This window comes from Musa acuminata, chromosome BXJ3-6 (genome assembly GCF_036884655.1).
Source record: "Musa acuminata AAA Group cultivar baxijiao chromosome BXJ3-6, Cavendish_Baxijiao_AAA, whole genome shotgun sequence".
NCBI lineage: Eukaryota > Viridiplantae > Streptophyta > Magnoliopsida > Zingiberales > Musaceae > Musa > Musa acuminata.
The window spans coordinates 1,688,082-1,702,861 of NC_088354.1; the positions used below are offsets into that span (position 1 = coordinate 1,688,082).

A 14,780-nucleotide genomic window follows, 5' to 3' on the forward strand; every position below is an offset into this window, starting at 1 on the left:
TGGTCGTGATCACTATCAACATTGCCAATTAGGCAAGAGGTCATTGTCACCTTCTTACTATGTAGTGTTACAATATTATGTAGTGTTACACTCGATAATATTGTAACACTACCCAATAGCAATGGTACCACACTAAATGAAATAGTAGTATCGATCAAAACGAAATACCTTTTTGAATAATTTAATTTTTAGAATAAAAAATAATATTAAAATCATAGTAGGATAGTTATACACAAGTTTAAATAGATTCGATAAACTTTCTTCAGTTGTACTCTCGTTACACTCGATCATATTTTTAAAACATAAATCTCATATTTAGATAAAAACATCTAAAAATTAAAAGAAATTAGGAAAAATAATACTATACATACTAGAATCATATTAAGATATTTATAGAGGAGTTTCAATAGGTTTGATGAAAATTTCTTTAGTTACACTCAATTCAAAACATAAATTCTTTATTTAGATAATTAATCATTCTAAAGTTAAAAAAATTAAAAAAAATACTAAACATAATAAAATCATATTATGACATTAATAGAGGAGTTTCGATAAGTTTAGTGAAAATTACTGAGTCACACTAGTATTACAATTTGGCTACACTAATCACAGTTTCAACCAAAAGTATCATATTTAGACAATTAGTCACCCTAAATTCAAAAACAATTAGGAAAAGTAATAGTAAACTGATTAGAACCATATTAGAATAGTTATAGAAAAGTTTGAATAGGTTTAAGGAAAATTACTCTTGCTATACTTGGAATACACTCATGTTACACTTAATAACATATTCAATTTAAAACATCATATTTCAGAAAAATAAAGTATCTTGAATTCACACACAAGTGGGAATCATCAAAACCACATATAATAAATCATAATAAAAACATATGTTCAATAATCACAAACCAAGCAAATGGAAATAATTCACAACAATATTGATCAGATTAGCAACATGACATGACATTATCAAACAATTTGTATAATAACAAATTGTTTTTATATCCCAAAATCCTTTAGGTAATTTTCTCTTCCTAAAGAAAAATAAATCAACTATATTTTAATGCTCGATATATTTTTGACATATATAGCCTACGGACCGAGTAGTTTTGTAGAATGTACCTCAAAACTTTGAAGTGTCGTAGAATGTACTACAAAAATCAACTTTGCCGAGGATGCAATCCTGTACTAGTCGGATCGTGTAGTCTTCACCTCGTTGTCGTTGTTCATGATGGTGTAATAGTATCTGACGAAAGGCCTGGATCAGCGTCTGCATGTATACTTTTATATCTTCATCGTTGATCGATTAAATTAATGTCATTGTTCATGATGGTGTACAGTATCTGATGAAAGGCCTCGAACTGCGTTTGCCCGTCTACGTTTATATCTCCATCGTCGATCGATTAAATTACTGGTGAGAGCCTGCACGTCAAGAGGAGCACCTGCTCTCGTATGCTCTGATGCCAAAAACTGCAGGAGAATCTGATGTACAAGAAATATTAAAGCCAGATTAGACAACACAATAGATAAGCCTAACTCCAGATCTTCTCTTTTAACATGAGTAAGGAGTGAACATTGTTATTTTTATTAAATATCACGTATTCTTCTTTTTTTTCCAAGTTTCATATGATATTTTTCATCTGATGGGTTTTTTTTTATACTTCATCTAGTTCATCTTAGGATTATTAATCAGATATATAATTGGACTTAGGTCATGACACCTTCCACCATTAGCACCCTTTATGACACTTTCTAACATGATAAATTCGATATATAATTGGACTTTGCAACCCTAGGATGAAATGCTCAGAATCTCTCCAACCAAAGGATGAAATGTGTGATCATGCCCAAACAAAGCCCGTTTCTCCCTTTAAGAAATAAAAAAGAAAACAAAATTAATTGAGATTGGCTATATGGATAAGAATGGAGGCAGGCAGGCTGAGAAGAAAAAGCACGTCTTCTTTTTTAACATCAGCAGTCCACTAACAAGGCAAACGAGCTCGGAGGATGGATCATGCCAGTCCCATCCAATTACTCGAGACAAGAAAAAGTGGGAGAAAAGACGTGCATGAAATCAGAAAAGCAGCAGTCAGCGCCTCTCCTTTACAGGCGACATCATTAGACCCAAAAATTATGCTCTCCTAACCCACCGCTTTCCCCACCCACTTCCCCTCCCCCTCGCAATAACCTGGCGGCTTTGGCATATAAAAGAAAGATACAATCCCACCTGGGGATACGAAAGCAACCTGCAACATCAGAGGGATCATCGAGCCTCAACCAAACCATTCAAATTTAAATGCATGGAAGCCGGAAGACATAAATAACGATGTCTGGAAGTGGGTACTTACCTTTGACACTGGCAAGAGCACGCCTACAAGCACTAACTAAAAGTAACATCTCCTGCATGGCAGGCATGATATGGTCATCTTATTACCTGTTATTCCCTCGTGAAAGCACCTCCAAATGCTAAATCCACCAGTCTTTGGACTCATCTCCCAACCCTGTTCCCCTTTCAGAGGTCCTTTTTCCCTATATCCAGATTTAACCAAACCCAATTCTTAGAAAGCCACGAAAGCCTTGCCTTCTTGGACTTTGCACCTCCGATGCCCCATTCACCTCTCTCTTTAGCATTCGTCCAGAAACAACCAAGTGCAAAGGAAACATAACAATAGATGAAAAGGAAGAAGACAACTTCTGATCCCTATAAATACATACACAGCTCTTCAGACGCCCAGTGAAACCCCAAAAGAATACAATCCCATTATAACACAACTGACCCATCGCCATTGTGGAACCACTTTTGGTTGATCCATGGGAAGGCAGAACAATGATGATACAGTCCTCTGCTCATCCATAGCACTGCTGCAAGAGAGGTTCAGGCGTCTCCAGCAAATCAAGGAGATGAGGAAGGAGAGGCAGATCCTGCAGCTGACTGCCGAAGCTGAACAACCCAAGTGGTTCTTCCACCATGATCTGAAACATCCTTCCAGGTCTCTGTGCAGTTCGCCATCCCTTCAGAGTGAGTACCATGTCAACTGTGCTGGACTCCAGTCATTCGAGATCTCGCTGTCGTTAGGATTGTGGTCCAATAGTGTTAACATGCAAGCCTCTGTGACATCCAATGAAACAGAAGTTGACACTTCTCTTCACTTGTAAAGTGATCCTAGTAGCTTGTCTAGCAAACCATGAATTTTCCTGGGTCTCTCTCTCTCTCTTTGGGGCATTCTTTTTTTCCTTTTTTCTCTGTTTTATCAACTGGAAGCATCGGGGATGAAGTGCAGTTATCATATACTTCAATCATGGTTATCTACTTTCTCATCAATGGCATGACTTGTGGAACCATCACTCTGGAATTGCTCCTGTAGTAAAATTGTCTGTTGCGAACACCCATCTTCGAGACTCTCTTCAATTTCCTCGTCACACTTTTCTGGTTTATTGACCGTCTGCTTCTTCTGTTTAATCACCTTTTTAGAAACAACTCGGTTCACACCCTTGTTATCCAAGTCTTCCTCACCCTCGTTGTCTATTGGTATAAATCGTACTAAGCCAACCTTTCTTTCATTAGCTTCAAGTACCTGCATGTAGTTCACAACATCAGAAACAGCAAAATTTATAGGGGGAGCTCCGAAAACATGTCTATGTTTTTATGTAACAAAATCATCCCTTAAAAACCAAGATAAGAAAAAGATTCTAGAGTTCAACAAATTAATGAGCAAAAAAATTATCTAAAATCACTTAAATAAACTAGAGTAGACTGAAGGCCTCTGCTTCTTTTACAATATATATAGATCAAACCTCAATAACGGTAATCAATAATAACTACTTGTGAACACTAAGTGGATAGGAATACGTGATGTATTATTGTTTCATATGAGGATACAGTAAAGTCTTTAAGATCAAATACAATCAAACATGGGATGTTGGATCCAAAACCAAACTGAAAACAGTTTATTGATCGCATCAACAGCAAATGCAAAAGAGGATACAGCATGTGAAATGAGACATAAAAGAGCAGAAAAAGGAGGAAAACATCATAAGAGGAAGAATATCGCAGTAAGCCTGTTCAGTTGGCTGTCTCCGTGGATTAGCCATGCACAAGATGCTTTCCCTTGGCTATGACTATCATCAGTAACAACATGAAACACAATAGTTTCCTAAAGTGACTTACTGATCAGTGTCTATGTGATAAATGGAGAGTCAACAATATTTTCATGTAGGGCCTACCATTGTGCCCTTGCTGGTAATTTTTGGATTCTCGAATGTGGATTCCACAATATGTTTGCTTCTATGAGGACTTATAGAGAGTTCAAGTAGGATGAAAATATGAGTATCAACAATCATAGAGATTTCAAGGAACATGAAGAGTCTAGTATTTGTTAGACAAAGTATCCCAGATGTACCTCCAGTTCAAAAGTTTGATGCCTCTCTTCATCTTGGTTATCAGGTGATGTTTCAGCATTTTCACTTTCTTCTTCTTGATTCGCCTTCTCAAGTACCACTATAATCTTCCCGCCCTCTTCTGGAATATATCCAAAGGTTTCACAGACAAAACCAGATACTGTTTCATATTGATGACCCTGAAAGATCAAAGAGGATATGGCATCTTTAATAGTTCATACGCACACAGAAAATTTATGTATTTAGTTTCCTTAAAAGAATGTGTATTTATATATGTGTAAACTATTTGGAATATTTAGGGAAGAATACACTACTTCATCTCATAATAACTTCAGCCTTGCTTTTATTTTCCTTGACGAGATGGAGTACTAATCCAATTCAATTCATCCATCACTCTTTTCACTAACACTATTATATAAGATACAATAGTTTCTGCTATGTGGAAACATAAACTGGTATTTTGGAAAGAACAGACTCTTCGTGGGATACCATGTATCCAATATATTCTTCATAATCATGCTCAATTGTAGTTGGTTCTATTGCAATCAAAATCTGCTCAATTTTACTTCATAGAATATTCTTCAATCATAAACATTTTAAATAAAATTTTCAAAGCAAAATTCAACTTAAATGTTTAAAACATATGATATATGTTGTTTATAGAGTATGACAACATGAAGCTATAGTATACCAACTGTTTGAGGCAAGATACATGACAACAAGAACATACTAAGAAATCAATTCAGTCAACAACCTTTTTTGAATTTTTTGTACCTCCCGTTTGTGCTAATATATATGTTAAGTTTCACATAACATTACATTATTGACTAGTTTCATGAGCACAGAGCTATTTATTGCATATAGTCTTCAAAGGGCAAGCAAAATGTTATCAAAACAATAGCATTAATCACATTTTTCAAGCACATGATACTTTATTATTTACATTCGTATTCTTAAAGGTCCTCACAAATAAGCTACTTGACTTAATCCTACTAACATGGTAAATGAACCATGGAAGTTCGTTAACACTATTAACTAAAAGCAAGCCCTCCATAAAATTGAAGATTTGAGGACGAAATGAAAACTAAAATGTTAATGTTCCAACAGCACTAAAATGAAAAAAGGAGAAGCCTATCAATCTCAAAATTGTTTTAGGTAAAAAAACCTCATAGTGCTACACTTCCATGGTCACCTCGTTGACAGAGTTGTGGCAGGCATAAGTTGAATATTTGAGGACAAAATGAAAATTAAAATGTTAATGTTGCAACAGCACTACAATGAAGAACGAGAAGCCTATCAATCTCAAAATTGTTTTGGGTTAAAACAACATCATAGTCCTACACTTCTATGGTCACCTCTTTGACAGAGTAGTGGCAGGCGTATAGCATTGTTTTGAAATGTGCATCAAACTCACAAGAAGGATTTGATCAAGAGGCTTGAAATGACACAGAACTAAATGCTAAACCATTCTGGATCCAACATGTCTGAACCACCCAAAGCCCAATGATACAAGCCTGTATTAACTAATCAACATGTACCAATCCAGCTGCCTGAATCTCACTAAGTCCCTTTCATATTAAAGACTTTTTGTCCAAATGATACATTTCAGCCAAATCTTAAAATCCATACTGAAAAACAATGTATTTTTGTTTTGAATTTACACAATATATAACTTTAGTTAAACAACTAAATAAATAAACAAGCAAGACAATGCCATTCGAATTTGGACTCTATGGTTTACTCACCCTTAACTTCATTTCCTCCGTTTGTCAGTTTCCTCTCTTTCAAAATTTTAGTTATATCACATTGAAGAGAAAGTTATATGGAATCAAAGGGCAAATAGCAAAGTGACCTTATTCTTAACCTCCTGTGAGGATAGCGATCAATGGTTTCTCATTTGAAATAGTATGCTGCAGAACCAAATATCTTATTTCTTGGCAAGATTAAATATTACCAACCTCTGGAATTTTAACATTTAGTTCTTCAGAAAGCTGGTCAATTGATGTATTTGCATCAACATCAAATGTTCCATCATCTCGCAACACTATGTATCCAGTTTTACGCTGAATTTCCTCCTGCATTAAACAAGAAATAGCTAAGAAAAAAATTATTAGAAAAATATTTTTCACTGAAAAAGAGATCACAGAACATAATGTTATCACATCTGTCAAAGTTTTAGGTCCTGACATTCCAACATTATCGAACTTATAATACTCTAGTTTAAAGTATAGGCTCTACAAAGACTAAACAACAATTCATATATTGACATGAAGGAGAATTTTCAAAAATTATGCTTCTCCTATCTTTTTACTCCATTTATCTGACATTAACTTGTAAGTTGAATGAATAGTTCTGATCATAAACGAGAGCAACAAGTACATGGACCTAGAGGCTAGAGCACTAAATTATAAGCTAAATACTAACCCAAACAGTTGCATGACAGTAAAAATGAGAAGTCCATAATTCTAAAGGTTAACTGGAACCAGAATAGTCAATAATCAATGTATTGTACAATTCACAACATTCAGAAATGGAAGATATGAGCAAAGAGAGCTGAGGTATTGCAGCATGATAATATCATATGTTGCCACAGAAGCGGGACACCAAGAATGATTTGAACCAATAATGTATTTGTACCCATGCAATATGGTGCGGATTCACCATGGTAGTTACCATTAAACATCAAGAGCCAGCACATAGAAAATTTGTGTGCAGGGTCATGCAAGTGTGAAAAGGCATGCAGACTAGCTGGTATGTGTCATGTCATGGAATGCATGACATGTAATAGATGCATGTGATATGTGGAAGCAGCATGCACACAAAACCTTTCATCATGATCCTTTGTCACAACAAAAAAACTTAATCCATGTAGCCAAACAAGAAAGCATTAAAAAACACATGAAGGTGATTAGTGTTTCAGATGTGTATAGCTGAGATAATAATTGCCAAGAGGAAAAAAAATAAACAAGAAACTTTAGGCTGATAATGTTCATTGTAATGTTTCCACAAACTCAGAAACCTTATTCAAATATAAACAATCTTCATGGGGAAAAAACACTAGAAAATGGAGGTTTCAACAGTTTACCTTTGAGTCATTTTCATCAAATATTTCACCAACAATTTCTTCAACAACATCTTCCAGTGTTACAATCTGTCCAATTTAAGTTTTTCATAAATGAGACTAGATAGAACTATAAAATCATGACTGAAGCTCCTACAGCATTCCAAGTATATACAAGTATCAAATAACAAAAACATAAACAGCACATAGTTTTGCTCAACAAGATATGAGCCTGTTTAGATTTCTGTCCTCAACTAATTTCTTTCACAGTATTAATCGAGGTATGGCTCATAAAAAGATGCCAGAAGTAAAATATTCTGTCAGCATATAGACTCCCTTCTCAGGTGCATCCTTTTAACTGTTCAGTCTAGCAAGACAAACACTCCTGCACATGGAAACCCATTGGATACACCCATATCCCATGGGCAATGCCCCATAGTTGCATGCACCTCTGCCAACCATATTATCCAGAAACCTTAGGTGCACAGAGACTTTTATAGTTTTTCTTTTTTCTTCTGGGTTTCTAAACTTGATTTAGTTGTTCTCATATTTTATAATTTTCCTTTATGATTTTTATGATTTGAGGCATGAGAATTTCATTTTAAGGTTGGTGTGAACTTCCTAGTTGGTGGGACTTCGACCAATATCTCTATTGTGTTCAACTATCTATAAGAGCTATTCCTACTCATACATGTTGCTTCCAAATGCATTCTCATAATAAGTGAACTCAGGGAAAGATGTGGGTTTAGTAATTGGAGAAACAAAAGCTGAATAAAAAGGTTTCTGTGTTATTCTTAGGATTAGAAGGTAAATTATCAAAACTTTTATCAGGACATACATGATTTATCTTTGATAATATGTTTAGCAATGAAGGAGACAGCCTTTACATAAATCTAATTGGGAAATTGTTGAAGGCTTAGTTGATTTATGTATTTTCATATATTTTCAACTAAAATATTTAATTGATAAGCAAATGTCAACATGATTGTTATAAATAGAGCAATGTAATAATGAATGAAGCCTATAATCCGAGGCATCTTATTCTCATAGGAACAACCTATTGTTAGAAATACTTAATACATGTCAGTCTCAGCACCGCCAGAAGCAGTCTAACGCACAACATATGTGGATCCGTCATATCCTTTGATAAGGCATGCAGCATCAATATGTGGTATTATTGCACATGCAAAATATACTGCCTCTGAAGTAGATGAGGTCACATGTATAGTTTGCATAAACATGATAAATGTTGTTATACATGTCATTTTTTCAGCCTTCTTGCTTTAATTTATGTTGCTACTATAATTCTATATTATAATAAGAATCCATGACAATATAATATAAATTTCTTGGACTTCTATCCATTTCTTGCAACTTGTCACTTGAATAATTATTTAAATAAGTGAGACATCCCATAGATTCTAGATTTAGTCATAGCATACAATCAAATGATAATTGTTTAAACATGACTAATATCTGCTTTCCCAGTTCACAGTTATTGCATTGTTTAAATATATTCATATGAACCATAATGTAGCATATGCAGCCACATAAGTTGCATAGCATGCGTACATCATGTAACACCTTGAATATCTACATGATGTAAGTGCTTTCTACATAATCAAATTTGATAGGAAAAGTAACATCTTACTAACTATGTTATATTAGCATTGTATAACATTGTGAACAAGCAAAAAAGAGGTCAAACCTACTCCAGATAAGAGTTAGTCAAAGTAGCTTTAGCTTCTCTCATTATTGAAGTGAATCAAGCAATAAAATAGTTTTTCTAACCTTTTATTATCAAATCTTGTCTAGAAATTGATGATCAGCTATTTCTACTTCTGATTCCTTGTTCAAAATCTTTTACATAAAATATAAATAAATTATAAATTTAATTGTGTTCTCTAATACCAAAGTAAGAGTTGTATGTATACTGAATGAAGTATGTAATTCCGAATTTCCCTAAATAAAAAGAACATAAATGGTTCATAAAAACGGCCCTTTGACTTGAGGAGCAGCAATTGAATTTTAGATACTGATTCAATATGGATCAGACTAGTAGATATGTCAATACAGTTAATGACTGACAAAGATTGTATCAACCCCATAATGTTCTCTCAAGATGGTATTTTATCAGTACCATACTATATCAAGTACCAATATGCTAGATAAGATGTTGGACCAAAAAAAGTTGCATATCTTTTCTCAATTCCATTATCTTATGACCCATTATAGAGAAGATATGGTCATTAGCCTTTGCCATAGTGAACCAAAATACAATCAAAATGAAGTAAAATTGCCAGAAGCTATAAAATAAGGTTGCAAAAGCACACAGCAAATGCGAGGATATGCATAAGAGAATGGGATAAAGCCAACCACTAAAAGATAACTGTTAAGTGAACACTAATAAAATACTCAAACAATTAGTATTGAGCTTCAGCTGAACCTACACCAACAGTTCCACCATATTCGTTCAGGACTACAGCCATGTGAACCTGCCTTATGCGGAACTCCCTCAGCAGGTTCCAGACAGACATCAAATCTGCATTGTAATAAAAGAAAGAATGCTCTGCAGTTAGTGTGCCAGAATTCCAAACACACAAACACAGTTTATTAAAACAACAACAGAAGAAAGATCAAAGCAGGAGGATTCTAGAGTTACAAACCAGATAAAAACATAAATGTTCCACTAAATAATTATTAATTAAGCAACTGAAGAACAGAGAAAGCTTACTCTCATAAAGAGATTTGACTAACAATCTAGTGGCAGGCTAACTAATGCACAACCACAAATTATTACTCCAATTCCCAAAAACCATGTCACTAGTTTAGATTACCTGGCACAAAATATGTTGGCATGCGAGCAATTTCTCTCACAGTGATTTCTTTAAGCTTCTCAACCTTTAAAAGCAGAAGAGACAGATTGATCAATAAAAAGCATTACCATGAGAGAATTAAATGGCATATTGATCGTAAAATATTGAATTGTCGTAAAGTAGAACCCACCCTCTCAACATATTCAAGCATGTCCATGGCATATGCAACTCCTACGATATTATCTATGCGCTCCTCAAATACAGGTACTCTGAAAAGTTATTATTAATATCTAATAAGAAACCAGTTTGTATATTTGATTCATGTTAAATCTAATATACTATACCTTGAATATTGATGAGTCTCCCATAATTTCTGAAAATCAATAAGTGTTGCACTACCATCAATTGCAACTACATCTACAAGTGGTGTCATCACTTCCCGAACATGTGTGTCTTTTATCTCTAGAACATTTTCAATCATGTCCTGTTAAAAAACAATAGCATTTAGTTATCCACTCCACATAAAGCAAATAATAATAATAATAATGGATCTACTTTCATATTCCCTTTATCATTGCGCCATCAGTCCCAAAGCTGATGGCTGTTCATTTGTTCTGATTACACGTAGAAACCATAAAACTAAGGCTACATTAGATTCATTAGAAACATTCAAAGATCATCATGACAAATATCCAGTATAATTCAATTGAAACATTATCAGATTGTCATATCAGGCATGTCAATCAACTGTGACATACTGACATCAAGTGTTAAAGTTCTTTCAACTCAATTTGATGACGTAGGTGCATCTAAGTGTGAGCACTTATTGACAAGAAGCATGAACAGAATAAGAATAAGATGGCTGGTAATCTAAAGGTGCCTGACAGTGCGACAAGGAAAATAAAAGTATTTTTCTTCAAAGTGTTACAGCAATTTAGCATTATCATTTCTGATTCGAAAGTATCATTTTCCTAGTCTCACAGGAAGACAAACTGACAGGATAACTCCTGTATGCATCTTCTAACTAGGTGCTTGGATTTTGTTGCTGGGATATTGCAAAAGAAATACTTTTCAGAAACTATGATCTTGTAGATAATTCAGACAATCTTTATGTATTTCGAACCATTTTAAAGAAAATAAGTTAGCATCATTTGCCCTTGAAAACTACGAACACTCATAGTATGGATGGGTTTCTATACCTACTGGCACAGGTCAATATAGGTCGGAACATTAAATGATAGAAAGATCTATGTGTCATGTTGATGTACACCTTAGCCAATTTTTGCCTTATTATATGCCAAATTGTATTAGCATCCCCATGCCACAAAAAGGCAATTTTTGTTCAATCACATGAAACAACCCAGGCAACAAAATGAATGTTACTTGATTATAAAAGAGTAAAAAAATATAGGACAGAGTCAGAGAGAGACAACGAATCAAAATTTTCTGAATTTCTCTCACCTGTTCTTCCTCCTCTATTGCCCCGCTCAGTTCTGCCCCTCGTAACATCAATTTCAATTCATCTTCAGTGACATATGGTTCACTACATGGACAAACAACAATGATAAGAACCAAAGAAACCCTTGCACAAAACTGCCTATATACGAAAAATCAAACTACTTTTACCAAAATGCTTAAAGTAGTGAACTTTTAAAATGAGCTGAAAATTTTTGGCCCAAAACATGAACAACTCTTTAATCAACAGATGAAATGAAAATGTGCATGAAAATTGATCAAACACGATGTGAAGTAAAAGGACTAAGCATGAATTTAGAGACTCAATGTACACCCTACCTTCTCCCTTTCAGGCCCAGCAGCTTCAGAATTCCCATCGACAAAAAGGTAACAACTCTTCCAACAGGATATAAGACTAAAGAAAGCCATGCAACTGGCCTGATCTAATTGGCATCACAAGCTAAACTCTGATCAGCAGCCTTGTTAGATTCTCATATCAAGCATATGATGATTCCACTCTAATTATTAAAGCATCAGTCGACAACCCACCTTACGACAAACCTAGCGACCTCTGTGGCATTATGAACAGCCACACTTTTTGGAGTGATTTCTGTAAGCAGCAAAATAGCAACCTGCAATAATTTAGATATGTAGTGGGGTTAAGGATCACAAAAAAGTTTATAAAACAGCTCCAACCAATAAATCCCAAGTATACAAGAACACGCCCCTTATAAAGCAAAATATGACTTTCTAAATTAAGTACTTCTAGTTATTTTTATTGGTCCTAGATATGTACAGAAAATTGTTCGGTCAATTACCATTTTATTGTACACATAACTGGATCTTTGATTAGCTATGCTCTGAAACATAACATACATCTGAAATCTTTTAACTAACACTCAATCTGCATACAAATGGCAAATAATTTTGTACTTATACAGCAATGATAGTGACGCACAAAACATTACAGAAATGGTGTAGCTGGAGACCTAAGGTAGTTCCTGAATAACAAGGAAAATGGTAGCAACAAAAGCTCAGAATATGGTTGTAATCGGTATATGTTTTGATACATTGAACCAGCCGAGATAATTGTGTATATCTAGAATGACATCATCAAGACTTTTCCCAGTCACATGAGTCTGGACCGTATATGATGTAATCATGCAGAATAGCGTAATTTTGCAAAGCAGTTTTATCATTAAAGGGACCAGTGCCTACCGTCATAACTGCTGTTGCTGCACTAACACCAGCTTCCCCAAAAATTGCAGTTGTTGCTTCAGTAACAAGCGCTGTAGCACCAATATTGACCACGCTGATCACACATAACAACATTACAGGGAATACTTTAGAAGCTGAATGATAACAATTAAATCATAAAAGGAAACCAAGGGAAACAATCACTTAACAAACAAATTTATACGTTGTGCCTATAAGAATTGTAGTGAGAAAACGAGTGACATCAGTACGAAGCATTCTGAAGACACCATTCTCAGGTTCCTTTTCAGCTAATTCTCGAACCTGATGAATAAAGCCATTAAGCCAAAAGAGACTTTATCTCATGCATTTTTATTCCAAGCAGAACTAGAAATAATGCCAAAAGAAGAATTCAAGAATTGGACCCGACAAGTGGGCATGTAAAGGGCAGTAGGCACCTTCCACGGCCACAATGTAGTGATGGCCGTCTCTGCCATAGAAAAGAACGCCGACAAACCCAGAAGCGCCGCCAAAATCAACCCTTGTTCCCTGAGCACATGAAGAATCTGCAGCAGTTTCGGCCAGGCTCTACTAAGACTCGCTCTTCCTGATGTCAAGACCCCTTTCGCAGCATCCACAGTGCCTTCGGCCGCAAAAGCCCTTTGACACCTTACCACGAACACCCAGCATGCAATCGTGACGAGAACGAGGCGGAATCCATCTCGTATCTTCTCATCGGGCGGACAGGAAGAAATGACCGATGTCGGAAGGGCATGGACGCCGAAAGAAGCTGGGAGACATGAATTCAGGTGGCCTCGCGCGGAGAGGGAGAGGAAGCCACGCGACGGTGCTCCTAGGGCACAGATAGGCGCGGGGACGCTCAAACGAGCACGACGGGATTCGTGCACGGACGAGGCTTTGCCAGCGAACAGCATGGGAGGCCGATGGAGGACGAACGTCTTGCGCGCTGCCAGATCCATCGCGAACGGGTTTCGTGGGGAATTCAAGATCAAGCAAGACGGCGTTGCCCTCGAAACAAACAAGGATTGGTGTCGGATGGAGTTGCGCCTCCGTTCTTTTTATCATCGGTGGGGCAGAAAAATAACGAGTGTTTCTATTGTTTCTTCTTGGTTTTTGTTTTTATTTCTTTACAGTGTTTCCATCATTCTATCAGGGTTTTTTTTCTCAAAAAATAAATAACAAAGGATCCGAGTACAAAAGGCTAACATCCTTATTTTATTTTTTGTAAATAGTATTTCTATTTTTATTTTTTAAATAATAATTTTTCTTTTTAGTGTTGTAAATGTCTATTTCTTTCCTTCCCCTTTTTCTCCCCCATTTGTTGCCTTTGTCACGTCAATATAACTTTTCTTTTTCTTTCGTGTTGTGCACATCGTCTTTGTCGCCTATTCTCATCGAAACTTTTGTCGCTTTCGTGTGGTACCCTTTCTCACCTCCATCGCAAGGCTTTCACCACACGAAGCAAAGGGAGGGCGTGATAGGTGAGGAAGGGATAAGCAGAGGTGACAAGAGCTATGAACAAAGAGGAACAAAACCTCGTAATGATGGATGAGAGACGAAAACAATAATAGACAAGGAAGGCTATCACATAGAGGCAACAAAGTCTTATGGTAAGAGAAGGGGAGTGGAAGTGATGTGCATGATGAGCAAGGGTTGATGGTGCTGATGGGGCAACGACAATATGATCATGTTTTATTAGGTACTATATATTATAGATATGATTGGATTCTAATTACTATTATTGGTCAATAACAAGAAAATCTAATTATGATAGGATTTGCTAGAAAATAATTTTGATAGGAGGGACTCTCATAATTATTTATCCTAGACTCTCT

General features: G+C 35.6%; 1 protein-coding gene across 2 annotated transcripts; it reads right to left on the reverse strand.

The window, feature by feature from the left end:
• Positions 1-2,650: 2,650 nt before the first annotated feature.
• On the reverse strand, positions 2,651-14,028 carry LOC135582951 (DUF21 domain-containing protein At1g55930, chloroplastic-like). 2 transcript variants are annotated; one of them, XM_065157608.1, is made up of 14 exons: positions 13,383-14,028; positions 13,151-13,248; positions 12,949-13,042; positions 12,280-12,362; positions 12,070-12,168; positions 11,737-11,818; positions 10,620-10,759; positions 10,466-10,544; positions 10,297-10,360; positions 9,910-10,001; positions 7,484-7,549; positions 6,357-6,473; positions 4,401-4,577; positions 2,651-3,575 (listed from the first exon to the last, which is right to left on the reverse strand). In XM_065157608.1, the coding sequence occupies exons 1-14, from the start codon at positions 13,902-13,904 to the stop codon at positions 3,294-3,296; spliced, it is 1,995 nt and encodes a 664-aa protein (XP_065013680.1). In that variant the 5' UTR covers positions 13,905-14,028; the 3' UTR covers positions 2,651-3,293. The 2 variants fall into 2 exon arrangements, with proteins under 2 accessions (XP_065013680.1, XP_009402839.2); XM_009404564.3 differs by lacking the exon at positions 13,383-14,028 and having other exon boundaries at positions 13,137-13,228.
• Positions 14,029-14,780: the final 752 nt, after the last annotated feature.

Bases quoted from the DNA above. Each gene is read 5' to 3' on its own strand.
- LOC135582951 (XM_065157608.1), bottom strand. From the start codon at position 13,904: ATGGATCTGGCAGCGCGCAAGACGTTCGTCCTCCATCGGCCTCCCATG. The intron at 12,363-12,948 runs GTAGGCACTGGT...AAATTATTGCAG, and splicing joins CAGCAACAGCAGTTATGACG to GTTGCTATTTTGCTGCTTAC. The intron at 3,576-4,400 runs GTACATCTGGGA...AACTACATGCAG, and splicing joins ATCAAACTTTTGAACTGGAG to GTACTTGAAGCTAATGAAAG.